Source organism: Podarcis melisellensis (assembly GCF_964234715.1).
Source record: "Podarcis melisellensis genome assembly, chromosome: 3".
In the NCBI taxonomy this organism is placed as follows: domain Eukaryota; kingdom Metazoa; phylum Chordata; class Lepidosauria; order Squamata; family Lacertidae; genus Podarcis; species Podarcis melisellensis.
In genome coordinates, this window is record NC_138530.1 from 16,543,920 (window position 1) to 16,571,884 (window position 27,965).

Here is a 27,965-nt window from a genome sequence, read left to right on the forward strand (position 1 = left end):
AATAACAATAATAGATTTTGCATGAAACTTCTCAAGAACAGTTGAGTTGGCAGTTGCGGTGCTAGAATGAGCCACAACATGATTCAAGTGACTTCAGCGGGCATTTCAATTTTTAGTTAAGTATTTTTATTTATTTGATTGGGGGCACAGCTGCCCCCGCTGGCTACAGCCCATACCCCCAACCAATTGGGTTTGACATGCCAGTGTCCAGCCTTATTACTTAATACAACTAATCCCTATGTTGACCGAAAAGTAGGTTGGTAATAGGTGGGGTCACATCCATAAAATGTTGGTGCCGTGTGGATTCTTCATTCTGCATCTGCTTCTGCTTCTTCTTTCCAAAGAGCATTGCTTCAAGCTACAGTGAAGCTCAAAGTTTTTCCCATTGCTGCTAGAAAAGACAACTGCAATCTAAACAAACATCACACTTGTTTTAAGAGGAGTTCACCTTCATATTAAAATCATAGCTGTGTTAACCAACGGGGACCCAAGGATGTGACCTGAGGACTGCATAATTAGAGAGCTTTGGGTTAGCTATGATTGGATTTGAAATTAGTGATTAGCATGTGATAGACCTACTTCTGAAAACGCCAGGCTCCCCTAGCTGCCTTCTGGAGCTCGTTTTTAGAAAAACGGTCATTGTTCCCGATTGCGAAGGTACTGAAACTGCAAGAGCTTTAGCACAGCTGGGGGGTAAGTTGAAAACGTATTGTGCTTCCATTTCATAGAGTGTTTAAAAGTATGTTTTAATGTTAACATAAAGTTAAGGCTGAGTATGTTTTTGGTAATGAATTGGCACTAAACTTACATGCATCACAAGATTCTCTAAGAGCAAGAGATAAAATTCAATGCATTTAGGCAGACATTAGGCAGCAATCGCACACATGCTTACCTGGAAGTAAATCCCATTGAATTCAGTGGTGCTTACTTCTGAGAAGACATGCATACGATTGCACTGCATCTGCATTTTGTCGATACCTTGGGATTTTTATTGCCAGCTTTATTTATTGGTTTGTTACAAAGTATAATAAATCGAAGTACTGGGGAGAAGAAATACTCCTTGACTGTGAAAGGAATAGAAGAATAAAAAGACTCTCCTATGGTTTTTGAAAAACTTTCTTATTCAGTCAGAATTAACTGGAATTTCAGTACAGTATTCAGAATCCAAGGATGCAAAAAAGCTGACATCTCCCCTCATAAAACCAAAAGCAAGCCTCTCACAGGTTTCACAAAAAAAGTAAATTTGTTTGTTGGATATAATCTTATATAAGGTCTTTTAAGCACATCTGAAATAAATCAATTCCCTTTATTATTTGAACATTTAGCAGTGTGTACAGATATATATATACAGAGAGAGAGATTTAGGTTGCAGTTCTATACTAACTAACCTGAGAGCAAGTCAGATTTAACGGGGTCTCCTTTTGAGTAGACGTGTATTAATTCCATAGTTGGCATATTAAAGGTGCAAACCAGAAACCAGCCACAGGTAAGCATTATTAAAGCCTGACTGGTTTAAATGGAAAAGAGAGAGCAGATGCTTAATACTGGGATGGGGGAAAATATAGGTCTTTTGAAATGTGTAATATTTGTGCATTGTTTCTAAATGGTCTCTCGTCCAAATTTTGATCAAGTTCACACACTTGCTCAGGCATAAGACGATTCCTTAGAGTGGGTCACACCACTGGCTCATCTAGCACCGCAATGTCTGCACCAGGGAGGGAGAAACTGTGGTCTTTGAGATGTGCAGGGTTTGTTCCCATCTGCCCTAGCCAGAACAGTCAAAAGTGAGGGATGATGATGAGGTTTGCAGTTGTGTTCCAACAGAATCTGAAGGCCCACAAATTGCACTGACTGGCAGTGGCTCTCCAGGGGTCTTCCCCCCCCCTCCCCACTTTCCTGGAGATGATAGAAATCAGTCTGCTATGTCACTGAGCTACCACTATTCCCTATGTTGCAGCATATGCAGGGCCCCCGAAAATAATCAAGACTTGCAATGATTTGCTTTGGCTGGATTATGCCCTAAGATAATACAAAAACATACATAATACGTGCATGCATGCATCCATTTTACTTGTATGCCACTTTTCCATAATTAAAGCCATGCTCAGAGTGGCTTACAGCATGGGAAAAAGTCACATAATTCCAAACGTAACAAAAGTAGTCGTAAGCAATAAATAGTACATCAAAAAGGACGCAACCAAATCAAACTGTTTCCACACAAATCATAATAAGAGCTAAAAGAAAGATACCCAAAATTAATATCAAAGACAGCAACAACCCCCCAACAAAAACCCCTAAATAATTCCTCAACCCAAGAGTCTAATACAGGCTTCCTCAAACTTGGCCCACCAGATGTTTTTGGCCTACAACTCCCATGATCCCTAGCTAGCAGGACCAGTGGTCAAGGATGATGGGAATTGTAGTCTCAGAACATCTGGAGGGCTGAGGTTGAGGAAGCCTGGTCTAACAGAGTCATGACTGTCTTGATATAAGTAAGGGCCATAGAAATCAACACAATTTACTTCAAAGTAAAGGCTGCTTCAGTTTGTCAATTACCTTCATTCTGGGCTGGTAGGAGTTGGCGTTCAACATCTGGAGAGAATGCCATGGGTTCGCCAAATGCGATAAAAAGCTTATGTTTTATTTGCAGTGCCTGCCTTTCGTTGTTTTTTTAAAGCCATTTTTGATGCTGTATTTTAATGTATTTCCGACTGTCTTTTATGACATGGTGATTTTAAATGGCAATGAGTCACCCTGAATAGTGCAGAGGCAGAAGACACCTGCCAGGCCACAACTGGCAATGTCTCCCTGCCACTGTGGCATCTTTTCTCTATGCTAAATGCAGTACTTTATCCTAATTTCCTTTAGGTTTTTCTCAAATGATTTGCCTCCTATGAACTCATGATTTTTTTCACCTCACTTTTTAAAGAACTGTTGTTTTCGAAAGTGGCTCATATCAGAGAGAGGGGAGGGATAGAGAGGCCCTTCCATCAGGCTTACAAACAAAAAAGGCCAGGCATGGGAAGGAACAGGAGGGTGGCAGGAAAAATTAGATCCTTGTAAGTCTCTGAATCCTTCAAACTGCTTAACTCTGTGTTTGAAGCAGTATAAGCCGAAGTCTGATGTGCCCTGTCATCCTGCTGTGACTATTTCCTACCTCCAAATCCTTTATGGCTTATCATCTGCCTTGAATTATTGGTGCTCCAAACGAATTACAGTAATTCAAAATCAGTACCTCCAGTGCGTTATGCATACTTATTTCCCAATTTGGTTTCCAATGCTTTCCCCAAATGCAACAGAAAACACCACTGGCTCTTGACAACAGTCGACAGCATCACATTGCTTTGTTGTTCTGTTTACTAGAGGGACACAAATGAGTAGCCATTGGCGCCTTAAAAAATAAAAAAAGAGTATTGATGCCAAGCTGACGACTCCTTTCCTCCTATAACATTTTGCAGGCTCATAACACTTGCTAATGTACTAATAAATCAATAAATCCCTACACCCTGATGCCCTCTAGATGTTGTTGGGCTCCGCTTCTCATCAGTCCCTGCCATCATGCCCAAAGGTCCGGGATGGTTGGGGATTGCAGGTCAACAATATTTGGAGGACACCACGTTGTAGCGTATGGGTGGCCAGCTGGCAGCCAACAAACCTGATCTGTGGTTAGGATGGGAGCCTGACAGGCTCAGAATACAAGAAGGGACTTTGCTTTCTCTTCTGCCATTGTACAGTGGTACCTCAGGTTACATAAGCTTCAGGTTACATACGCTTCAGGTTACAGATTCCGCTAACCCAGAAATAGTGCTTCAGGTTAAGAACTTTGCTTCAGGATGAGAACAGAAATCGTGCTCCGGCGGCACAGCAGCAGCGGGAGGCCCCATTAGCTAAAGTGGTGCTTCAGGTTAAGAACAGCTTCAGGTTAAGTACGGACCTCCGGAACAAATTAAGTACTTAACCTGAGGTACCACTGCATAGGCCTCTCCTTTACCGACAGTCATGTTAGTAGGGATAGCTGAGTCCCTCAGCAAATGGACTGGGGAAAGTTAATCGGCCTTCTCCCAGCTCAGGAAGTCTGTTTCTGAAGAAGCCCTTCAGAATACAGTAGGACAACTGTTCTATAGATGTGACCATTAAACCAATATATTCCATGAAGTGCAAGTTATTGAAGTCACTTAAAAGCCATTTCCCCCCAGGGCGTAGCAATACTGGCCCAAAGTGGAACAATAACGCCATTGTACTTCTTTCTTCCATTGGAAATAGGAACTGGATCATCTGACTCACTGGAGAGCTCACATGCTAAATTATTCAAGACCATGGGATAGTTTTGTTTCGGGTTTTTTGGAAACGCCAAAAGCTCTTTCAAGATGCTTTGACTGGACTTGAAAAAAAAATACCCAATGTGTTTAAGGAGAATGGATTCAAACAGAAAAGAAGGTAAAGTATCTACTGAAACAAGAGATTAAAATATTGTCATAGGATGCAATCTCATTGGCACTCTGCTCAGCTGCATTCCTGGAAGTGTTCTTGGTCCCATGAAGGCACCCAGTAACAGAAGAGGAGATTCCCCCCTCCCCTTATGTCCTGCAGACCTCCCTGATCTCCGCAAATCAGCTGCAGACTGATTTCACAAGAGGAAGTTTGAGGTGGCTTGCGGAGATGCAGATGAAAGGGGGAGCTGGCAAAACCACTTCTCCTCTTCCAATAGCAGATGCCTTTACTGAATCAAAAGCTTCCATGAACACAAAGGCATAGGCTGGATTCCATTTTTAATGTTCTCACTCACAAACAAAAAATATATACAAGCTAGAATACAAAACTTGGATTCAAAAGCAGAAGTACCTAAGGGTTATATACTGTACTGGCGGAGGAGCAGCAATAATCCCATTGTGTAGCCTATAGAAACACATCACCCTGATGTGCAGATAGCTCATACGTGGGAGCCCCACGTAGACACTGAACTGATTTCAACAGTGCAGTTCATAAAGGGCCCCTCCAGGTGTTGATTTGTTGTGCATTCATTAGGGTTTGTTCTCATGATGGTATTAGGGTGCTTATATGCAATTCTGCTTTCAATTTTTGCCTGCGAAAGTTCTGGGCAGACATACTGCTTTGTTTCCAATCACTGTGATTCATAGTTCCTGTCTGAATTCCTACAAGCCTGAAATATACTCAGAGTCGCAAAGTGATTTCATGCTCTTTATTCAGCTCATAGTAGTGAGGAGGAATGAATGAAAGTCCCCTCAAAGTATCTGCTTTATATACATTATTTAGACAATGGGCTGCACATGATTGGCTAATTCCGGAATTCTACTGTAAGCCAATCAGGTTGTGGATTCACTTCTATCTGGAGCATGATTGGGTGGTTCCTGCCAACCAATCATACTGCTGCATTGTTCTAGGACCAATCAGACTGCTGCATTCTGAATCCTATTGTTCTAGGACCAATCAGACAGCTGCATTCTGAATCCTATTGTTCTAGGACCAATCAGACTGCTGCATTCTGAATCCTATTGTTCTAGAACCAATCAGACTGTTGCATTTTGGATCCTATTGTTCTAGGACCAATCAGACTGCTGCAGTTTGGATCCTATTCAACTCAGTACATAACAAAGCCCCTCTTCCAAGTGCTTTGTTTTGGTGGGTGTATTCTGCAACAATGCCTTTGATGCAATAATGGCGCATTAGCAGTGGATTTAAACTGGACCATCCACACTTCATTCAGCTTTATTAGTTGTTCTGCATTGCTTCCCCAATGTTACTGGATTCCCTCCTGTCTGGAAGGTCGTTCTTTCCCTAAAGTGTAACGAAAGTGGGACAAAAAGCAAAATGAAAGCCCAGAACTTTTGTGGTATGAAAAGTTATGGGATTTCAACAGGAAGCTCTGGGACATAGACCTATTGCAGACAAAGCAGTATACTTACCTCAAAACTTCTGCTGATGCCAATTATATTGACTGTATGGTCAGATATAGCTGTCTGTGAGCCCAGACAACAAAAGGACATCTGGAGGGGCTGTAACTTTTTATTGCACAAATGGGTGCACCTAATTTGACTCTGAGCACTAACGGCCTAATTTTGAAGAAAACAACTACGCTTGACACCGAGAGTCTCCCCTCCAAAGTTAAATTTGTGGCGATTCCCAAAACAGATAGGCAGGAAAATCATTTGCATTGTCATACTTCTGTTGGCTAGATATGTACATTTTATATGACAATATTCACATGTGCTACAAACAGGCCTGTGTGCTCTTTGTAGTGCTATGCATGGAAATGTCAAAATAGACCGAATGAACAGTCGCAGCTGTTGGTCTTACCTCACTGGACTTTTCAAATGGAACGCTAACCACATGGTATAGCTCTGAGCATGGCAGGGTCTAATTTCTCTTTGAGAAAAAGGAGCATTATTTCTAGAATTAAATGGCACTGCTTCACAGGAAACGGTTGGGAGGCACGGACAGGAGGTGCTTATTTTTTTAGCGGTTATATAAGATTATAACTGTGCATCCTGCAAGCCCCATTCCCTAGTACTAGCTGAAGTGGAAATTAATTTCAGGATGCTTTGAATTAACTGATGCCCTCCAAGGAGTAAAAGTGCTCATTTGGTGTCACAGGAAGAGTTAGACAAAACTGGTACCCAGCCCTGTCATCCATGTTGTGTGTTCCCTTGGTGTGGGCAGGTGTTTAAAAATGATCAACAGTGATGGGTTTAATTTTTCAGATGTTTACTTCATGCTGCCTTTCTTGTGCTATTATGGTAGAGCAGTGGCTTGTGTTTCTTACTTCTCATTTAGTCAGGGTTAAACTAAATATGATACGGCATGCTTGTCTCCCCCCCTTTATTTATTAAATAGCAGCTGTGGAAGAGGAGAAGAAAGATAAACTGTTGTTTTCTGTCTCCTACTTCTGCCTCTCACTCAGAAATTACTTCATCTCTGACTGAAAGACGGCATTAGCATGTAAGCAAAGAGTTACAGAGGTGTCCTGCTTTCCTAAGGAAACCCAGGCCCTCTGAGGTTTAAGATAATGAAAAGCAAGCTGTATCACCTCAGGGTCTCAGTGTCCTAAGTAAAAGGCAGCCATATTTCATGCACAGTTAAGGCAAATTAAATAATAACCCCTACCCCACCCCACCAATATACCTACACACCTTTCCCGAAGGCAGATAATTACACACAGCCAGATCTAGATTTCATTTGACATGTACTTCATTGTCATGGCTTCTCTGCGATAATTTTGGGAGCTGTAAGTTAGTGAGGATAGTTGGGCTTCTCTTAGAACTCCCCCTCCCAAAATAACTACAATTTCCAGGATTCAGTAAAGTGGGGTTTGTTAAGGTTCTTGAAGCATTAAGTTGTGTTCACAGGTGAGCAAAAACAAAATAATAAATTGGATTCAAGAAAGCCAACCGATAGAAGCAATATTTTCTTTAAAAAGGGATGGGGATCCCTTTGAATAGAAGACCAGCTGTGCTGGATTATGCCAATGGTTCAAATTTTGGGTAGTAAACTCCATTATAACACTGCAGCCCTATGCATGTTCACTCAAAAGTGTCAGAGCATTTGGGATTGCAGACTAAATTTGTGACTGAGGAATCTATCAGCCGTGTTGGCAGGAGGGAAGCTCATCCAGGATGGTGTCACTGCATGTGAGCCACCATTTTGGAGGTGCCATCGTTAACAACAGCACTACTGAAGAGTCACATGCCCACACGTACTCTCTGGGCTAATGTGGTGGGATTCACATTGGACAGTTAAAAGTCCAACACCACTTCTGGCTAAAACAGATCCTGGATTATCCCAAAAAGAAATCTCTCACTTCTAATATTGTTAATTATAGTTGAAGGCAGGAAATGATTCCCGCCCCTTTCCCCCCTTACATTTATATGATGACTTTCTTCTATCAATCATGCAGGTTTGTTTTTTTTTGTAAAAAAAGAGTGTGTTAGGCCTAATAATAATAATAATAATAATAATAATAATAATAATAATAATTTATTTATATCCTGCCCTCCCCAGCCAAAGCCGGGCTCAGAGCAGCTAACAACAATAAAAGTAACACAGCATTCTAAAATCAATTCATTCTAAAATCAATTCAAAATCAAATTAATGGCAACCATTGGGCTAGAGTTCTGTGAGGATTACCAAAGGAGGGGGTCAGACTGCCTTGGCCAAAGGCCTGGTGGAATAGCTCTGTCTTGCAGGCTCTGCGGAAAGATGTCAAGTCCCGCAGGGCCCTAGTCTCTTGTGACAGAGCGTTCCACCAGATCGGGGCCACAGCCAAAAAAGCCCTGGTTCTGGTTGAGGGCAGCCTAACCTCCCTGTGACCCGGGACCTCCAAGATATTTTTGTTGGAAGATCGTAAGGTCCTTCGTGGGACATACCAGGAGAGGCGGTACCGTAGGTACAAGGGTCCTAGGCCGTATAGGACTTTAAAGGTTAAAACCAGCACCTTAAACCTGATCCTGTACTCCACCGGGAGCCAGTACAGCTGGTATAGCACTGGGTGAATGTGATCCGGTGGCGAGGACCCCGTAAGGAGTCTCGCCGTGGCATTCTGCACCCTCTGGAGTTTCTGGGTCAGTCTCAAGGGCAGCCCCACGTAGAGTTACAATAATCAAGTCTGGAGGTGACCGTTGCATGGATCACAGTAAAGGGGGAAAGGCATTCAACAGTGTCTTGGGCCAACACTACCATTAATATATTTACTGAATAAATATGCAGCATGTTAAGTTGTGGGTGAACATATCAAGACGACACAGCGATTCTTCAAACAGCTCTTGTTTATTCACAGGCCAGGACAGAACTGAACTGAAGGGTTCAGTCAGCCTGCTTATATAGAGCTCCAGTACAATGTAACTTTAACAATTTTCTAAAACTATCCAAGCACTGAACGTCACTTTCGATCCCTTATTTGCATAACTATCTACAGTATCCGCCTCCTGGCCCAGGGTGAGAACTTCAGTACATAACACAGCACATCGTTATGTAGATGGTCACCAACATGGATGGCTTTAAAAGAGTATTGGGCAAATTTATGGAGGATACAGCTCATAATGGCTACTAGCTATGCTAGCACGGATTCTGAATACCTGTTTCTGGAAGCCGCAGGGGAGGAGAAGGATCCTGTGCTCAGGTCCTCTTGCCGGTTTCCCACAGGCATCTGGTTGGCCGCTGTGAGAACAGGATGCTATACGAGATGAGCCATTCACCTGGTCCAGTAGGCTCTTCCTATGTTCTTAACACATTACAAAATCAGTTATTCCATAGCTTTTCACATTTTAAACCCATAACTAATCATATATAGCACCTGTATAGCTTTCCATAGCTATAACGTGAAACTGAACCATTGGTACAATTCGGTGCTGAAATTCCTCTGCTTGTAATTGTGGTAGCTTGTGCAAAATTATTAGAATGTGGCAGCTTCAAAGCAGGACTCTGTGTTCCAGAAAAGAGACAGGTTTCCACCTAAAGTGGACTGCAAATCACTATGCCCCCATTTTATATATAGCAAGCCTAATAAGTCCCGTTAATTGACTGAAGCTCTTTATTCCCACAGGAGAAACTGAAACTGTGCCAGTGATTAACCCTGCAACACAGCTTGCCCAGGTAAAAATGAGCAACTTGCTCTGAATAATCCCAAACATTTAAGGAATTAGTGAGGCTTTTGATAACTCTATGTAAAAAATCATAACACATCAGACTAGCCAAACAGAGACTTGGTTTAAAACCTTAATGCTATTAATAACTCACCAAAATATCTGACATTGAAAAGGCACTTCAACAGATGCTCTGATACTTAACCCTTCTTCAATTTGGGGTTAAATAATCCGGAATAAATATTACATTCTGGTTTTGTTTTCATGGAGTCTTAGGCCACATTTGCATTTTATATTTAAAGCAGTATCATATCACTTCAAACAGTCATGCCTTCCCTGCAAGGAATCCTGGCAACTGTAGTTTGTTAAGAGTGCAGAGAGTTATAAGTGGGAGTCCCACATTGATAAGTGGGAGTCATTAATCCTTACCCTTTGGGGAAAGGTGAATGCTCTCAAAATTAATATTATTCCCCGATTTATCTATATTCTGAGAGGACTTCCAGATTTTATATCCGGATCATACTTCCAAAAGATAAACTGCCTGTTTAGGAAATGCCTCTGGGGCTAAAAAATACTGAGAATATCCCCCTCCGACCTGTTCCATATTTTGCCCGACCAAAGGTGGCAACCCTAGCTTCCAAAGACCCCTGTGGTAAAAAATGTTCATAGGACATCACTGCGATGTCATTTGATTGACAGGCAGGCAGCTCCACCCACCTGGCAAACCTGGCCCGCATGGGGTGGGTTAGGGTTAGATGAGAATCTGGGGTGGGTTAGGGTTAGATGAGAATCTGACCCACCCCCTGGGCTAAAGAAGTTCTCTACCCCCGATGCAAGAGCAGGTGCCTGCCATGTTTGGCTTGGTAGGTCACAAGAGGTTCAGGCCTGGTCAAGATCTAAGGAGATCTCTATTAGCATTTGCAGATTACAGGGGGGGGGATGGTTCTCTTTCTGGTCCTCATAGTCTTGGAAACATGGAGCCAGGTTCTTTAAGGTATTCGTTTGGAAGGAACGTGCTATGAATGTTCAAGGATCAGGGCTTCCTCAATGGGGGACATTGTCAATGCTTTATTTATCGGCCTGGGAACAGATATAGTCTGTTTGTATGTCTAAAAAGCAAACAGGATTCTGTCCAATAAAAGAACAAAATAAAAGCAATAAGGGGAAACGTAATCATATTGCTTGTCGGTAAGAGCTTATTTCATAATATTGCTGTTTATTTAAACATATAGGCAGCGTACAAAAATTAAAGACTGAAGCAGGTCCTGCATGCAGAATTGCATCTAAAGGTAGAGACAAGGCACATTGTGGAGGACAGGAAAGGAATAAGGGAAAGAGGCTAATTTGGGAAGAGGAACAAGTGTGTCTTGAACGTAATGCCTCTGTTCTCTTTCCACTGACTTCTCAGTGCCTGCTGAAAGAGACGACTTCCTCATCCAACAAGCCTTTTAAGTAGAGGTCTTTTCCAGACTACATCTGTATTGGAGCTGTTTTTAAGATGCTTTTACAGTTTTAAAACATGTAATGATTTCTTTTGTGTGTTTGTCACCTGGGTCTCCTGTGGGAGAAATGTAATAGAAATGCAATAAAGAATAAATAAAAAACAGTGAGTAAAATCAGGGTGGAAGGGTATTCAAGTGTCAGGAGAAAGAGACACAGGTAGGGAGCAGAGAGGTTAAATCTGAGGTTAAAGTGGAAGATTGGCATTTATAATAAAAAATAAAGGGTCGGGGGAGACACTATAAGCTCAGTGGTAATAAGGCATCTGCTTTGCTTGCAAAAGGTCTCTGGTTCAGTCCTGAAACCCTGGAGAGTTGCTGCCAGTCAATATAGACAGTACGGTGTTAGATGGGCAAATATTCTATAAAGCAATTTTATTTGTTCTTATGTAATCCATTTCTGCAGCGTTAGCGATGATCATGAATTCTGGTTCATTTAGTTGCAGGCTCTGGCTTCTGAACTGAAAACCGGTTTCACCGAAGCAATGCAGGAACTATCAAGGATCCAGCATGGAGAGTATGCTCTTGAGGAGAAGGTCCAAAGCTGCCGCTGTGCCATGGAGGAGAAAGTGGCAGAGATGAAGAACTCTCTTAATTGTTTCAAGGTAGGCCGTGTCCATTGACAACCAGCCCCTTTTTCAAGGGAGGGGATTAGGCCTGCTTGAAGCAGAGAGAGACGTCTAGCACATCTAGACGTCTAGCACATGTAGAATGCAGAAATACTGGCTGCAGTAAATTACCGTATTTTTTGCTCTATAAGACTCACTTTTTCCCTCCTAAAAAGTAAGGGGAAATGTGTGTGTGTCTTATGGAGCGAATGCAGGCTGCGCAGCTATCCCAGAAGCCAGAACAGCAAGAGGGATCACTGCTTTCGCTGCGCAGCGATCCCTCTAGTTGTTCTGGCTTCTGAGATTCAGAATATTTTTTTTCTTGTTTTCCTCCTCCAAAAACTAGGTGCGTCTTATGGTCTGGTGCGTCTTATAGAGCGAAAAATATGGTAATTACTGCCAGACATATTCCCCAATGTATTCTGAACATATTAAGTTCTTGTTGGCATCTATCCGTCTCGAGAGACAATGGAGTGTTCCTTCTGGGCGGGGGGTGAAGTCAAACCACAGTGTCAACATCACCAAAATTGTTAAGTTGTGGGTTGACATAGCAGCCGGCACAGCGATTTCTTCAAGTAGCTCTTTATTTTGTAAGCTGGAATAGAACTGACTGCAAACAGCTCAGCCGGCCTGCTTTTATAGGCAGCCGGCTGTCAACATTGTAACAACAACAGCCCAGAGTTCCCGCCTAAAATAACTGCCGCGGACCTGAGTGAAAACTATCTACAGACCTGAGTGAAAACTATATACAGTATCCCCCTGTTGGCCCAGGGTGAAACTACACTATATAACAAAAATGACCTTCAGTGCAAGTCTGGGGTGCAAGCCTGGGTGGTGTTTATGGAGATCCTGGACTACCCAGATGATGACCCCCCCCCCACCTCCAGCCTCACTGATGTGGTCCAGAGGAAAGCTGAGCAATATGCTTGGCACCAGCTTAGCTGCAGAAGTTTCCAGAAAGAGGCGTACAAGACGCCATCCAACTATTTTAGGGACTCCACTCTGGATTTGTGTAGGGTTTACTCCATGGGTAGGCAAACTAAGGTCTGGGGGCCGGATCCGGCCCAATCGCCTTCTAAATCTGGTCCAGTCTGGGAATCAGTGTGTTTTTATATGAGTAGAATGTGTCCTTTTATTTAAAATGCATCTCTGGGTTATTTGTGGGGCATAGGAATTCATTCATTTTTTCCCCTCCAAAATATAGTCCAGCCCCCCACAAGGTCTGAGGGACAGTGGACCGGCCCCCTACTGAAAAAGTTTGCTGACCCCTGGTTACTCCTTAGCCTTTTCTTCTCCCGAAGATATCTCACAAGGCAGTGGAGGTTTAGGGTCAGAGTTTTCCTTCTCCTTGATGGGCTACCTTCCCAGGTTGATGAGCCCCATCTGCCTCTATTTGGGGATAATCAGCAATAAGCACATGAGAGCAGCAATCTAGTCTGATTTTGTTCCCTTATGTTATTCCAGATTAGTATTACCAAGGTGCTATACCTCACTGTCATAAACCTTGACTCCTAAATCCTTGTCCTGCGTGAGACTGGGCAAAGTGGAAGTCTCATGCAGGGCAATAGAAGAAACAAGCTCCAAGCTAGCTGCCCTCTCTAATTTTAAACTTGCCCTCACTCTTTATGAGGTGAAAGGACTCCAAATACATGCAAACAACTCTTTTTGTACTTACCGTAAGTACCACAGGTACACTGTTCTGTTTGGCCATTCATTAGCCTCAGTGAGAATAACAGCACTTTTTCAAAAAACAACAACAAAAATACTGTACCTTCTGGTAAATCAATCAATCAATCAATCAATCCATAGTTGTTTGCATTTCGTAAGGTTAGGATATTGCACCCCAATTCTGCACATGCACTTGTATGCTCAAGATGCTTCAGGAAAAGACCTACTGTTCTTAACATATGTTGCTATCATTTGTCTTTTTAATCAGGATGAGCTCAGTGATGCCAAGTCCATGATTGAGGAAATCAGTGCCAAACAGGAGGAGATGCAGCAGAAGATTGAACAGCTGCAGCAGGAGAAGCGGAAAGAATCTCGCAAGCTGAAAGCAAAGTAAGTGATTGTAGACGAAACCTTCTTCAAATCCCTGTGTAACTTCATAGCACTGGTTCTCTCCCCTCCCCTCCGTGCTGCAGGGTAGATTTTTTGGAGTGCATCAACTCCTCCTGGCAGTCCCCCAAGTCATACCCCTCAGAAAGTCCAGTTTATTCAGGTCAACTGACAGTAATAGAATAGATGTTTCTATAATAAATTCAAGTTGTAAAATGCATTGGGCTTTAGCAAAAGATCTTCAACCAGTAGAAACACAACATTCAGCTTTTAATTAGAAATGCAAACAGTCTTGCAAAGAGGTATTATAACTAAAACTGCTAGCCTGAAGTAGTAGCCCCAGGCAAGAAAAGAAAAGAAGTACCCAGACTCTTCTTGATTATTTTCCTTATTTTCTTACCTCCCTTATGCTAATGAGTCAGAAACAAGCTGTGCTCTGCTCTTGTTATGTTTTCCCCTCTTCATGACCTACTCATAGAATTCTACTTTCAATATACTACATAAGAGTGTGACAGTGTGTTTGAAACAAGAGATATCTTATTTGTTTTTACATTTAACTTTTGTAAATTCTTATACCTTAAAACAAATGTGTGTCTCCCAAGTGTATGCTCTGGTAGTCTTGCTTTTATTTTTGCCTCAGAAGAATACAGAAGGAGGAGCATGGGTCACAAACAGTCCCTACACCTCTACAAGGAAGTCCCTTTCGATCACTAAACCTTCCGGAGCCAGTTTTGATTAATGAAGATTTTGTAAAGCTGTTGCATAACGCAACGTACGAGAAAGGTAGTTATTTTGTTTGATCGACCCTACCCTACCCTATCCTGTATGCTCAAGGCAGCTTACAATATTTTAACACCTTCTCCTCCCTCTCCCCACCTGAGATTTTTCACTTTAATGAGATCCTACCTTGCCATTCAGCAGGTAAAGGTGTCTTCCTCACATGGTGCAGGGCCCAGAATGGTTTTTCCCATTTACAAATGTTTCTGTGGGGCCAAAAGTTTAGCAACTCTGGCTATTGTGCTATATCTCCCTTTCATTAAAATGAGAAACACAGACAGAAATGTTAGGGATAATTAAGGAGTCCATTGTGTTAGGGGTAATTAAGGAAAAACTAAAAATGGGGTTATAAAGGGACACCCATCTCATGGGTTACAGTGAATGGCTACTGAGCTGTAAATGCGGCTGCATCATTCCCACTGATTGGACAGAAAAGACCAGGTTGTACACAGAAAAGGGACAATATGTTGTTGTTTATAAGGGAAAGACAATGATTCAGAAGCAGTAGGAATGACCCTCCTGGAAGCAGCACGGAATCCTCTGTAAAATTTGAGCAAACACATTATGTAAAAAGAAAACAATCCTGAGAAAAAATGGCTTATTTGGAAGCAACCACAGATCATAGGATCATATAACAATAGAGTTGGAAGGGACCACAAGGGTCATCAAGTCCAACCCCCTGCAATGCAGAAATCTCTTTGCCCAAAGTGGGGTTTGAACCCACGACCCTAAGATTAAGAGTCTCATGCTCTACTGACTGAGCTATCAGTCAGATGGATAGACTACATTAAAAAAAACAACACCCTCCCCCCGCAGTACCTTAATTTTTAAAAAAACTAGACACCCTCAAAGCACTTTCCTCAATGTTTAACTTTAGATCTCTAGGTGAAGCTTGCTTTACTCATCTTCCTTTACAAATAACTTAAATTTCTCCTGTTCTTGCTTAGTCTCTGACTGCAGGCCCATGGGACTAGGAGAAGGCAGCATGAAAGGTTGGTGCAGTTGGAGGGGTGGTTTTTGTTGTTGTTAATCAATTTCTGCTCCCAAATATTCCCTCTTTGGCAGATATTCCTAACCAGCAAGTGGTACTTGAGGAGGGAGCACAGCATTCTCCAGAATGGGGGCACAGGGCAGTGGTGAGGTTGGGGGAGTGCTGGGTTGGCATCACCAGTATGCTGCAGGTGCATACACAACACCTGCATGGGAGCAACTCTGCCCATCCAGAGCTCCCCTGACCTTGCCATTGCCCTGCCCTGCCCTCTCCCTGTCCTGGTGAATGTAATGCAGCTGCCAGAAGGCCACCCTGCTGCTCCATTGTTACCGATTATTAAGAGACATGTAATGACAAGGTGATTTCAAAGGTTCCTTTATTGACTTGTGGAACTCACTACCACAAGATGTGGCAGTGGAGCTCTAGAACCGTTCACCATATTCACCATATTCCTTTCATACTGCATCACGGTGTGGTACGCTGGTTTGACATCAACTGATAGGAAGTGCCTACAGAGGGTGGGGAATACAGCACAAGATATTATGGGCTGTCCCGTGAATCTGCTGGATGAAATAGCGGAAGAACGTTGCCTCAGGAGCATGAGGAAAATTCTCAGGGATGACTCACACCTTGGCTGGCACTTGATCTCCTGCCCTCAGGCAGAAGATATAGAAGCATGATTAGTCGCACCAACAGGGTAAAGAACAGCTTCTATCCATGGGCTGTTAGGCTGCTGAATGAAAAGATAACAACAGGGCAACTGACTTTTGGGTTTGGTGGGTGTGCGTCAGTAAATGAGGGGAATTAAGACTAAGAGAGATGAGTGGGGTGGTGGTGATCATGTAATCTCACTGTATACAAGTTGTACAAGTGACAATAAAGAATTTCAATTTCATATGTCCTCCTGGTCTCGTTCCTAAGCTACGTCCAGATTTCTCCTTTCTCTTTTAAGTTCTTCTGGCACACATAAGAAGAGCTTTGCTGGATTAGACCAAAGGCCTCTCTAGCCCAGCATCCTGTCTCTTATGTCGGACAACCAGATGTCCGTTGGAAAGCCCGTAAGCAGGACAAGAGTGCAACAGCACCCTCCCCTCTTTTGATTCCCCCCAGCTGGTATACACAGAGTCATTCTGCCTCCAACAATGGAGGGGAGAGCATGACTAGTCACCATTTTGCTCCAAATGAGCGCACTGGTTTCAGAGCCATCACGCAGCAGTCCAGCGTCTTTCGCTATGGGTTTTCGACCAGTGTGATGGGCCAAGTGGCCATTAAGGATGTGCCTGTTGGTCCTGCTGACCACCTGTTCTAATTCCTAGGGTTAAGCGGTACAAATCTGGAGACGGAAGAGAACCTCAGATCTGCCTCGTCTGCTGATGCTCAACCAAAGGGCCAGTCATCATCCACAGTGTGGAAGCAGCCCAAGGACAGTAAAGACTGGGCTGGCGAACATATTTCAAAGGACCAGAGTGACAGGCAGAAGGAACTAGGTCCCAGTAGCTATAGCTCAATGGAGAATGCACTGCGGGAACCGTCTATTGCAGGTGAGAATAAAGGTAGTGGCTAGAAAGCAAAAAGGCTAATGAGGAGGGACAAGGAACCTGTGGCCCCCGTTCATTGCTAGATTACAACTCCTACTAGTCCAACAATATCTGTTGGAGCACCGGTGAGCTACCCCAGGTCTAGATACTATTGAGGAATTTGAATAAATCATTGCTGTAATCTGTAGAGCAGGATTCGAAATTGCTAATCCTTGCAGTAGCTTCTGAACTCAGGGTTCGTTTGAAATCTAGCCTAATGGCTTCTGACTTCTTACGGTGCTACCAAACTAGTGGTACTTCAGTGCAAGAAGCAGTGAAAACGTTACTCTGCAGCCACATTCCTTTGGAATTATTTCCCTCTTTCTGAGCATTATCGCAAAGGCAAATTCCAGCCAGGCAAAAGCAGTCAAGGAGGGTGCAGAGCAGGGCTGAGGAGGGGCCTGGCATGGGCATAGTCAGCCTGGAGGCCTACATTTGGCCCCTGAGTCACTGATAAAGGAATTGGGTCTTCGTTTTCTGCTTGCTCGATTTTTTCTTCTTGGAATGACACCTGGTCCAGATATGAGTGCATAATCACAATAATTAATAACCCGTTTGAAACACCAAATCATTTTTCTTTTGCTTCTCCAAAGCTAAAAGGCAGAATATCGCTTTGGACTTACTTGAGTCGGAAAGGAAGTATGTTGTGAACCTCACCCAGGTCCTCAAAATTAAAGCCACGTTGTATGGACAGGATGTGAAAAGGAACTCCAAAGATAGAAGGTATTTACTAATTGTACTTACTGTTGGGCAACGATGCTTTTCTTTAAATGTGCCAGCTGCTGTGTTGGATCCCTGCTGCCCTTTCCTTCTTTCCAGCCTTCCCTTTCCATTCAACTTTGTTCTTGCCTTCATAAACCAGGCATCCATTTGCTGCTTTACCTGGTCGTGCTCTCTTTTTGATAATGGAGCGCCCTTTGTCCTCTTCAGACAGAGATCGTCTCCAGCTGCTTAGCAGGCATTGTCTCCAGTGGCTTCAGGTGGCTGAAAACACTCCCATCTTGCCCTAGGAGCTGCTCAACAGCCACTACCAGACTTGTCCTGCTCACATCCATTGTGACCACTATTAGACCCACAGTTGAGGGTGAAACAGCCACCATGAGTTATGACACACATACCTGAGGGGAAGTCATTCCGCTGCAGAAGTGTGGAGAAAATCAGAACCTTTAAAGGACTGGAATGGACAAATTTATCCATCCTTAGTCAGATCTAATCTGGAATAGTTGTTGTTTTTTCTGCTGAAGGTATAATAATGATAATAATAATTAATAAATTATTTATACCCTGCCCTCCCTGTCCAGAGCCGGTCTCAGGGTGGCTAACACCAATAAAATTACAGTAAAAACATAATGGGGGACAAGTGGGGGGGGGGACAATTTAAAATACAGGTTAAAATGCAATTTAAAATGCAGCCTAAAGTAGCCGATAAATCAAGACCATAAGGGGAGGGAAACATAAGGGTCAGACTGTGTCCAAACCAAAGGCCAGGCGGAACAGCTCTGACTTGCAGGCCCTGCGGAAAGATGTCAAGTCCCACAGGGCCCTAGTCTCTTGTGACAGAGTGTTCTACCAAGTCGGGGCCAGTACTGAAAAGGCCCTGGCTCTAGTTGAGACCAATCTAACCACCTTGCAACCTGGGATCTCCAAAATGTTGTCATTTGTGGACCTTAAGGTCTTCTGCAGGGCATACCAGGAGAGGCGGTTCCGTAGGTATGTAGGTCCTAGGCTGCATAGGGCTTTAAAGGTCAAAACCAAGAGGGTATAGCTCAGGAAAATGATGTGGGGGTGGGCAGAGGATTAAATACCAGTGCCACTGCTCCAATTTAAAGTAGCTGGAGGAGTCCACAACGTTGTGAGAAAACAAAAGTTGGGAGGTCCAATCAGATTCCACCCCCCAACCCAACATCAAGTCTACTTGATTGTTAAGTCAAAATCAGTACCTTGAATTGTCTCTCAAATACCTTCTCACGGCTTTCGCCATGTGTATATTTAGCAGGCTGGGTAATGTTTTTAAGTGCATTTCTTCTGTTTGTTAATGGCTCTTCAAAATGCCGTTCCTGCTGTTTCCTGGTTGCAGTTTTGTCCCCAATTCTCTTCGATACTTGGTTCAGCAGCATGTGGACTTACTTCATGCCCTGCAGGAGAGAGTGTTGAGCTGGCCGCGGCAAGGAATCCTGGGAGACATCTTTCTCAAGCTAACCAACGATGAGGTACATGTGTGAGGGAAAAATATGGGGAGCAGGAGAGGAATGCATTGTTGAAGCACAGTAACTGGGCCATTTTGGACCAGCGGAATGAATTGTACATGTATGTCGCCCCTCCCTCAAGAACTAAGCACATTACATTATCATATCATATCATATCTAATCTACTTTTCTCTCAAACAAGCTTCTAACTTTAGAGCCTAATGTTGAGGTGTCCAAACAGGTGGTGCTTATTGAGTCAGAGAATTGTGGATTCTATATTATCTCTTGCCGTTGTTTTTAGATGTTTTTTTTTTGGGGGGGGACAGGTTAATATTGAAGCATTTTGTGTAAAAGATCCATGATTTTGCCTCGGGGCATTTCGGTGCTGAATCGCTGCCTTGGTTCCTGTTTATCAAACAGGGAGGTGGAATCAGGGGGCCCGTGTGTCTGTCACACACATAAGGATTCTCAAGAGATGTTTCTCATTTGCTTTTCAGAACGGATTTTTGGATTATTATGTTGCTTGCTTGAGAGACTTGCCTGAGTGCATTTCGCTGATCCATGTGGTGATTGTGAAGGAGGTGAGTTTGGATGCGTCTTGAACTACTGTCACATCTGTGTGCATTGAGCAGGTTTTTAGTCATGTTGGTGTTGATCCAGACCCATACAGATTCTGTAAAGAGGGTCTTCCCTCTTCACTTTTTTGCGCTGAGAGGACATGTTAGTTGGATACCAAGCTGTGAGATCAACTGACTTAAGAGCTCTTACCTCTTGTGTTTCATTCTGGACTATATGCTGCCCAATGTTTGTTTACTGCATTTTAAATGGATTTTATTGTAAACTGCCTTGAGATGTTCTTATAAATGGTGGTATATAAACATTTCAGTACAAATGACCTTTTATTCTTTATCTTCTCTTGTCGACAGATTGAGGAAGAAATTAAGTCTGATATTTACATATTCTTCTTTCATATTGTCCAGCGTGTTCCTGAATACCTCCTTCATTTACAGGTAAGATCTAATGAGGATCAGTGTTAGGAATATAAGACAACATCAGTTTCTGTTCTGCTCCAGAACCTTTGCATTGCAGCACTGTTTCTGTTCTGCTGCAGCTTGGCTTCTGACAAAAAAGCTATGTTAACTATGTTATTAATCTAATTTCCACTTTGACAAAAGTTTACATAATTACGTACTTAATTAATTCTGTTATTGTTATATAATGCAAAGGAAGTGCAATCCATTTTTTAAAATATTAAATTATATATTGTTTGGAGACTGAACACAACAACAATAGTGCATGCCAAGTGTATTTGCTGTATTTCCATTCTGGACATGGGTGCACACACCAGCAACATATTTCAGTTTTCATTCAGGTTCTCCAACATGCCTAACACTATAAACGATTCTAGTTACAGGTAGGTAGTCGTGTTGGTCTGCCGTAGTTGAAACAAAATTTTAAAAAATCCTTCCGGTAGCACCTTAGAGACCAACTAAGTTTGTTCTTGGTATGAGCTTTCGTGTGCATGCACACTTCTTCGGATACCAATAGCTCATACCAGTAACAAACTTAGGTAAAGGGTAAAGGGATCCCTAACCATTAGTTCCAGTTGTGACCGACTCTGGGGTTGTGGTGCTCATCTCACTTTACTGGCCAGGGGAGGCAGTGTACAGCTTCCGGGTCATGTGGTCAGCATGTCTAAGCTGCTTCTGGCAAACCAGAGCAGCACACGGAAACGCCGTTTACCTTCCCGCCGGAATGGTACCTATTTATCTACTTGCACTTTGAGGTGCTTTCGAACTGCTAGGTTGGCAGGAGCAGGGACTGAGAAACGGGAGCTCACCCCGTCGCGGGGATTCAAACCTCCAACCTTCTGATCGGCAAGTCCTAGGCTCTGTGGTTTAACCCACAGCACAACTTTGGGAATAACTTCAAAGGCAACCCCACGTAGAGTGCATTTCAGTGCTAAAATATTGAGGTTACCAGGGCACGGACGATTGTGGCCACATTATCTCTGTTCACAAATGGCCACAACTGGTGTACCAGCTGAAGCTGGTAGAAGGCACTCCCTCGTGACAAGGATGAGTCAATGATTAGAACCTTCCAGGGAACTGCTGCACCCTTTGTAGGGTCATGCATAGGCCCTGGTGTAGAGCATTCAGGATGTTTCATGCTGTTTTACTAAATGGGCAGAGAGGAGGATGTGATTCAGTGTGGCTCTCCGCCTTCTGTGCCAGAATATCCTGAAGTACACGGAACAAGAGCACCCCGATTACTACCTCCTTCTGGTTAGTGTACAGCGCCTGCGAGTGTTCATCTCGCACCACAGCCTTCTTTTCCAGTGCAACGAAGACCTGCTGATACAGAAGCGGAAGAAGCTGAGAAAGTGAGTGAAAAGGGGCTGCTTCCTTCTATTTTGATTAGGTGCAGGCAAAGAAGAGCCAAGTTCTGCTCTAAGAAAAGTTGGAGCATGTGTCCTCCCTCCCTCCCTCACCCACCCATCCCCACTCCCTGATCATTTATCCCTCAGCTATGGATCACTTCTGGTGTGGAGTCTAGGGGTATCAAGAGATATCAGAAATGGCCTAGATGGGTGGGGCCACGTGAAGAGAATGGTTGGACCTTGTTTCTGCTCATTCTCCCTTGCAGCTGGCCCTCCTTGCATGAGCACAATGTGCAAATCACAGGCTTGGGAACAGAGAGGTTCACCAGGCACTGACACTTTCTGTCCCCGTTTATTCCTTGAGGAACACATGGCCTATGACTTTCAGAACAAGCTTTCAGCACCAGAACGAGTCTGTCCCTTGAAGAAGTTGCTTCTTGCACCTTTCTCAGTGCCCTAAAAGCTGTTTTAAGCACAAATCTTGCTTTTCATTAACTTCTATGCAGCAGGTGGAGGTTTGTTTGTTTGTTGTTGTTTTGGCCACCCTCAGAAAGCCGTATATTTCTTGAGCTTGAAACATATACTCATATAGGAGGTATAATACACTGCTGAAGTGTTGTATGGAATTTGGCTCACGATTATGACCCTTTGAAATGGACTGAGGGAGCAGCTAATTAACTACCTGTCAGCTGTTCAATCCTTTAAATCCACGTATACACTGAAGTTCTGTGAAAGTTTTAAAGTCTTTCTGTATTGTAAGTAAAGATGTGCATAAAATGCAAACAATTTACTTCCTAAAGTGAACTGTCAGCCCTAGTGCTTCAGATTTTTGGCTTTTTAAAAATGTAACTCCATAGCCATGAGGCCTAGGAACATGTTTCTAATCAGTCAATGAAAAATGAAGTTCTCACAAGCTGAATGTGTGCCCCAAACCAAATTTGTGCTATTACATCACAAAGCTGTAGAAACAATACAGCGCAAATATGACTGAAATGATCCACTGCTGCAATGAATGTGTGAATAACAGGCTGCCATTTGTAAAAGCTGGTCCTTATGGTTTGACTGAAGGTACTATTACATCTCAACTCCACTAGATCTTCCTTCGGAAAGTTATACAAAGGTCTAGCTTCTCTGTGCGCCAGCGCTGGCCAAGATGCGTCTCCAACGCTTAGCGCTACTTCCATCCGCGACAGTGGAATCCACTCTGAAGAGGCCATGCAACTCTTCCCATCAGCCCCGACTTCTGGAACAACGGCCATGTGAGTGAAATGCTCTTTTAATTATTACACTGATACCCCACCTTTCCTTCAAGGAGCTTCTGGGCGTGCATGGTTCCCCCTCCCCATATTTTATCCTTAGATTTGGCTGAGATTCTGCAAATGGCCCAAGAAGGGATTTGAACCCAGGTTTCCCACAGTCCTAGCCCAACACTGTTGGTCGCTACACCACACTGGCTCACAGAGCATTACAGCAGCATCTGAGTGACCTTATTGCAGGATGAGAAGGTTCCATGGCAGAATTACTGTACTGGCGCTTCCTAAGCCCAGCCGGCTCACTGTGCTGGCTGTGTGTGGGGCAGCTTTTTGCTCCAGGCCTTTGCTTCTTTCCTTCCATTCCCTTTCCCATTGCAGTCAGTACACCAGGGCTGGAATAAATGAGGGTGCATTTTGCAAGGGAGGAAGAACCAGAGGGCTTTGGATCCTAAAGATTCTCCACTGCCCTTAACAACTGCTGGCCAGACAGCCATTGCCTGTGGCTGTGGGTCTTTCAGTGAGTGAAGTAGGGTAACCGTGACAGCGTAAGTTCCCTTCCTCCCCAGCTGTGGAAGGGCACTTATCCGGTTCCCTCAATTGGCTGTTGGTCACTTTTAGGACTCCTTTATTGTTTTACTTCACATAATTTCAGCAGAATTGTATGTAGTTAATGATTACTGCATCCACTTCTCTTTGTAGCTGTAATAGCTCAGGCTGAGGTAGGCACCTATCCAAAACTATTCATAAAATGTTGTTTTTTTGGGGGGGGAGGTTTGTTCCCCTGATGTGAGGTGCCGAAGGCTGGCAGAGTGCAAGGGAGGTTTAGTCTGGCAGCGCTGAGAAGTGCTTTGGATAGAGCCAGATTAAGGATGGACCTGAGAGTAGTCGCACTGAAATCAAAGGATGCTCTGAGGATGACTAACATTGGCGCTCACCCATAACATTGAAGACCAGAATGTTGGGGTTCTTGCTTAGTTATCTGTAAACCACTTGATGACTAGGGTGCTCCCATATTGTTCTATGTTGCTTGCAAACTGCTGCGACGTGTCTTTCATGATGCAGCAAAGTATATAAAATAGAGCAAGCTCTCGACCCCAAAACTGGGGCTACCTGGTGTGTTTCCAGTCCAAACTTTCCTCAACAGCTTATGTTTGGTCTAGGGCTGGATTTAGATTTGATGAGGCCCTAAGCTACTGAAGGTAATGGGGCCCTTTATATGCCCAGCTGTCCTTTGCCAACAACAAATTGTTGCTGTTTTTTTGTGTTGAATATATGCTATATGGTAATTTATGGACCTAATAGATATCTAAAGCCATTTGCACGTGTTGCCATGCAACCAGTCCATGAGGAGTGTAGGCACCCTATATATAGAAATGAGCAAATCAGTGATATTTTAGGGAGCTGGCTAGCAGGTGGGGCCCATTGCTTACATCATAGGAGTCTACACAATACAAAACACTGTTGCTGTATGTAGGTTTTACAGTCATACCTCGGGTTTAAGTCGCTTCAGGTTAAGCCTTTTTGGGTTGCGCTCCGCAGCAACCTGGAACTAATGGAGCGCGTTACTTCCAGCTTTCGCCGCTAGCGCATGTGCAGACGCTCAAAATGCCGTCCCGTTCATGCGCGGAAGCGGTGAATCGCGACCTGCGCACATGATGTGCGTTGTGTTCGCTTCAGGATGCGAACGGGGCTCAGGAACAGATCCCGTTCGCATCCAAATGTTGTTGTTGTTGTTGTTGTTTAGTCGTGTCCGACTCTTCGTGACCCCATGGACCAGAGAACGCCAGGCACCTCTGTCCTCCACTGCCTCCCGCAGTTTGGTCAAACTCATGCTGGTAACCTTGAAAACACTATCCAACCATCTCGTCCTCTGCCGTCCCCTTCTCCTTGTGCCCTCCATCTTTCCCAACATCAGGGTCTTCTCCAGGGAGTCTTCTCTTCTCATGAGGTGGCCAAAGTACTGGAGCCTCAGCTTCACAATCTGTCCTTCCAGTGAGCACTCAGGCTTGATTTCCTTCAGTATGGAGAGGTTTGATCTTCTTGCAGTCCATGGGACTCTCAAGAGTCTCCTCCAGCACCATAATTCAAAAGCATCAATTCTTCGGCGATCAGCCTTCTTTATGGTCCAGCTCTCACTTCCACTGTATTTTATCTTATATTTTGGAAATTGTTGTTTTTTCCTTTAATTTTTTGGGGCACCCCCAAGAGTATGGGGCCCTAAGCTACAGCTTGTTTAGCTTATACCTAAATCCGACACTGGTTTGGTCTCCCTTCCAAGGCACTCGAGGTCCCACATGAAGGCGAGCCCCCAACAAGGCCTGGAGGCCCTGCAAGGCGCTTCCCCTTGCGAGTGGGAAACGGACGGGCGGCGTCCCGAGCACGGCCTGGCGCCCTCTCAGCTCAGCGAGCACGACCTGAAAGCTCTGGCCGCCTCCCTGCACGCTCTCCCGGACCTGGAGTACGGCAGCAGCGCCCCTCCCTCGACGGGCCCCGACGGCAACCGCGAGCGGCCCCGTCGGCGGGCCTCGGCGGCGGACCTCCTGCAGGACAGCTCCGGCTTCGCGCCGGACTACGAGGGCTTCGAGTACCGAGGAGACCCTTACGAGGAGGTGGAGCCGCTGCGGAACCTGCCCGCCTTCGAGGCGTGCTCGCCGGCCTCGTCCGAGTCCAGCATCGACATCTGCTTCCTGAGGCCCGTCCACTTCACCAACGAGCCCGGCAGGACGGAGCGCACGCTGCAGCCGATGCCCAAGAGCGTGGCGCCGCCGCCGGCCAGCGGCACCTACAAGCGCGAGGTTTTCCGCAGCAAAGGCAAGCAGCTGAGCCGCTCGCTCAAGGAGTTCCCGCGCAGCAGCGGCGGAGGCGGCGGCGGCTCCGAAGGCATAGCCAGCACCAGGCTGTACAGCACCCGCAGCAGCAGCGGCAGCCGCCTGCCGGCCCCGACGGAGAGGGGCTTCCCGGCCCACGGCGCCCCCTCCGCCGCCTCCCGGAGCTCCCAGCGGCACCACTTCCCGCCGCCGAGAGGAGCGGGCGACCAGCCCAGCTTTCTGGAAGTAAGGAGAGCAAAAGGCAAGGGCAAAGGCGCTTCCTAGCCAGGGTCTCAGCGACGGGGGAGGAGGAGGAGGAGCGAGGGCGGGCCCTGGGTGTCCCCCGAGTTCCCACAAAATTCATGAAAATTCAAATTTCGATGCCAGGGCCAGGCACGCTGTATGGCACCCATGGCCCCGGGCACCCACCTTTTGGGGCCAAGCTGGCACACTTGAGTGCAGGGGTTAGACCATAGCTGTCAATATTTCCCCTTTTTAAAGGGAAATTCCCTTATTCCAAATAGGATTCCTCGCAAGAAAAGGGAAAAGTTGACAGCTATGGGTTAGACCTGTGACCTGAAGGTCGCCTATCATTATCATTATTGTTAAGTTGTGGGTGAACATATCAGACGACACAGCGATTCTTCAAACAGCTCTTGTTTATTCAGAGGCCAGAACAGAACTGAACCAAAGGGTTCAGTCAGCCTGCTTATACAAGGCAACTGTAACACTTTCTGTAACTATCCAATCACTGAACGTCACTTTCAATCCCTTATTTGCATATGTGGACCTGAGTGAAAACTATCTACAGCATCCCCCTGCTGGCCCAGGGTGGGAACTTCAGTACATAACAATTATCATTAATTAATGCCCCACCTTTTTCCCTGAAAGGGACTCAAGGCAGCTTAACATACCCTCCAACAGTTCTCCAATGAAAATAGGGTTATCCTATTTAATAATGATGATGATGATGATGATAATTTTATTATTTATACGCTGTCCAACAGACTGGGATGCCCCAGCTACTCTGGGCAGCTTCCAACATATATAAAAAAATAAACATTCAAAAACTTCGCGATAACTGTACAGAGCTGCTTTCAGATGTCTTTCAAAGGTTGGCGCTGCGGTCGCATAGCTCTGCCTCGAAAACTCCAATGCAGGAGAGTCCACCAAAGTATTAGAGATATTTGATGCAGGTGGATTTCTCGGTGTATGGTTTATTTAAACTGTTACATTTGAAGTCAGGGTTGAAAAGCTGAAAAAAATACAAATCTCAGCAGCCCACTTTCTTACTGTGAACAAAATGTGAACATAGAGCAGGCTGCCCCACAGCATACATTACCCCATAGTGTAGCCTACTTTGAATCATAGCTGTCAACCTTCCCTTTTTTTTGCGGGAAATTCCCTTATTCCAGCGCAGTTTCCCGTTGCTATCCTGGATTGTTAAATATCCTCCCGGGACAGGTGAGGCTGCTGATCCCTTATTTTCAGATCTGAAAGTTGACAGCTATGCTTTGAATCCCCAGTCCAATTGGAGCCATTGTGGCCTTTGGGGCCATGTTTGAGTTGTGACATACTGAATGCAGAAACTGACTTTTAGGTACTATATAAATAGCTCTGGAGTGAAGCAGTCTCTCAGCATCCAGTTTTCATGAAACAGTTAGTGCCTGCATCCCTGTAGTTGTCGAGGCTAATGGAAGTACCAATTCGCATGGGGAAAAGAAAGGGAGCAGTTGTAAGAAATACATGAAACTTTTTTGAAGCACTCCATGCAAAACAGACCTGAAAATAAGGACAAGTGTGCAAAGGCAAGGGTGCCTTTGTCGTTCTACTTTTAGGCATGGGGGTTTGTAAACAAGGGTTTGTTATATCTGTATTTGTTTAATGCCATTTATAACTTTTGCGGGACAACTTTGTGAAATTCTTGTTTTTTTCATTTCAGGAGATGCATTTAGAAGACAACACCAGATTTTCTCATAGGGATGACAATGAGCAAACCTCTTTCAGCAGCCACACTCCAAGGCAAGAACAGAAAGGGAGATTGCGCAGTTCCTTCCGCAAGCTGTTCAAAAAGAAATGAAACACACATCTGATTTTAAAATTAGCTTATTTTAAAATTAAGACACCAGCCTTTTGGCACTTGAAAAGAAGAAACAACCAACTCCTGAATTTTTTAGGAACTAGTATTTTATCCTGACTCAGGGGGGTCAGAAGCTTACCCCGTCTATAAGACGCC

At 44.4% G+C, this 27,965-nt stretch overlaps 1 protein-coding gene and 1 long non-coding RNA gene across 6 annotated transcripts; one reads left to right on the forward strand and one right to left on the reverse strand.

The window, feature by feature from the left end:
* The first annotated feature begins 379 nt into the window (after window positions 1-379).
* On the forward strand, window positions 380-27,965 carry ARHGEF33 (Rho guanine nucleotide exchange factor 33). 4 transcript variants are annotated; one of them, XM_081903897.1, is made up of 16 exons: window positions 380-693; window positions 4,264-4,437; window positions 9,557-9,606; window positions 11,536-11,700; window positions 13,640-13,761; window positions 14,399-14,541; window positions 15,483-15,527; window positions 16,843-17,067; window positions 17,697-17,826; window positions 19,181-19,313; window positions 19,787-19,870; window positions 20,216-20,299; window positions 21,524-21,672; window positions 22,764-22,928; window positions 25,201-25,991; window positions 27,672-27,965. In XM_081903897.1, exons 2-16 carry the CDS (start codon window positions 4,401-4,403, stop codon window positions 27,707-27,709), a joined length of 2,361 nt encoding a protein of 786 aa, XP_081760023.1. In that variant the 5' UTR covers window positions 380-693; window positions 4,264-4,400; the 3' UTR covers window positions 27,710-27,965. The 4 variants fall into 4 exon arrangements, with proteins under 4 accessions (XP_081760023.1, XP_081760021.1, XP_081760022.1 ...); XM_081903895.1 differs by having other exon boundaries at window positions 381-693; window positions 25,201-25,975; XM_081903896.1 differs by having other exon boundaries at window positions 381-693; window positions 14,402-14,541; window positions 25,201-25,975.
* Window positions 15,886-18,328, reverse strand: LOC309366046. Of its 2 annotated transcripts, none has more exons than XR_014166438.1 (2): window positions 17,848-18,328; window positions 15,886-16,175 (listed from the first exon to the last, which is right to left on the reverse strand). It is a non-coding gene; the product is annotated as an uncharacterized lncRNA (long non-coding RNA). The 2 variants fall into 2 exon arrangements; XR_014166439.1 differs by having other exon boundaries at window positions 15,886-16,180.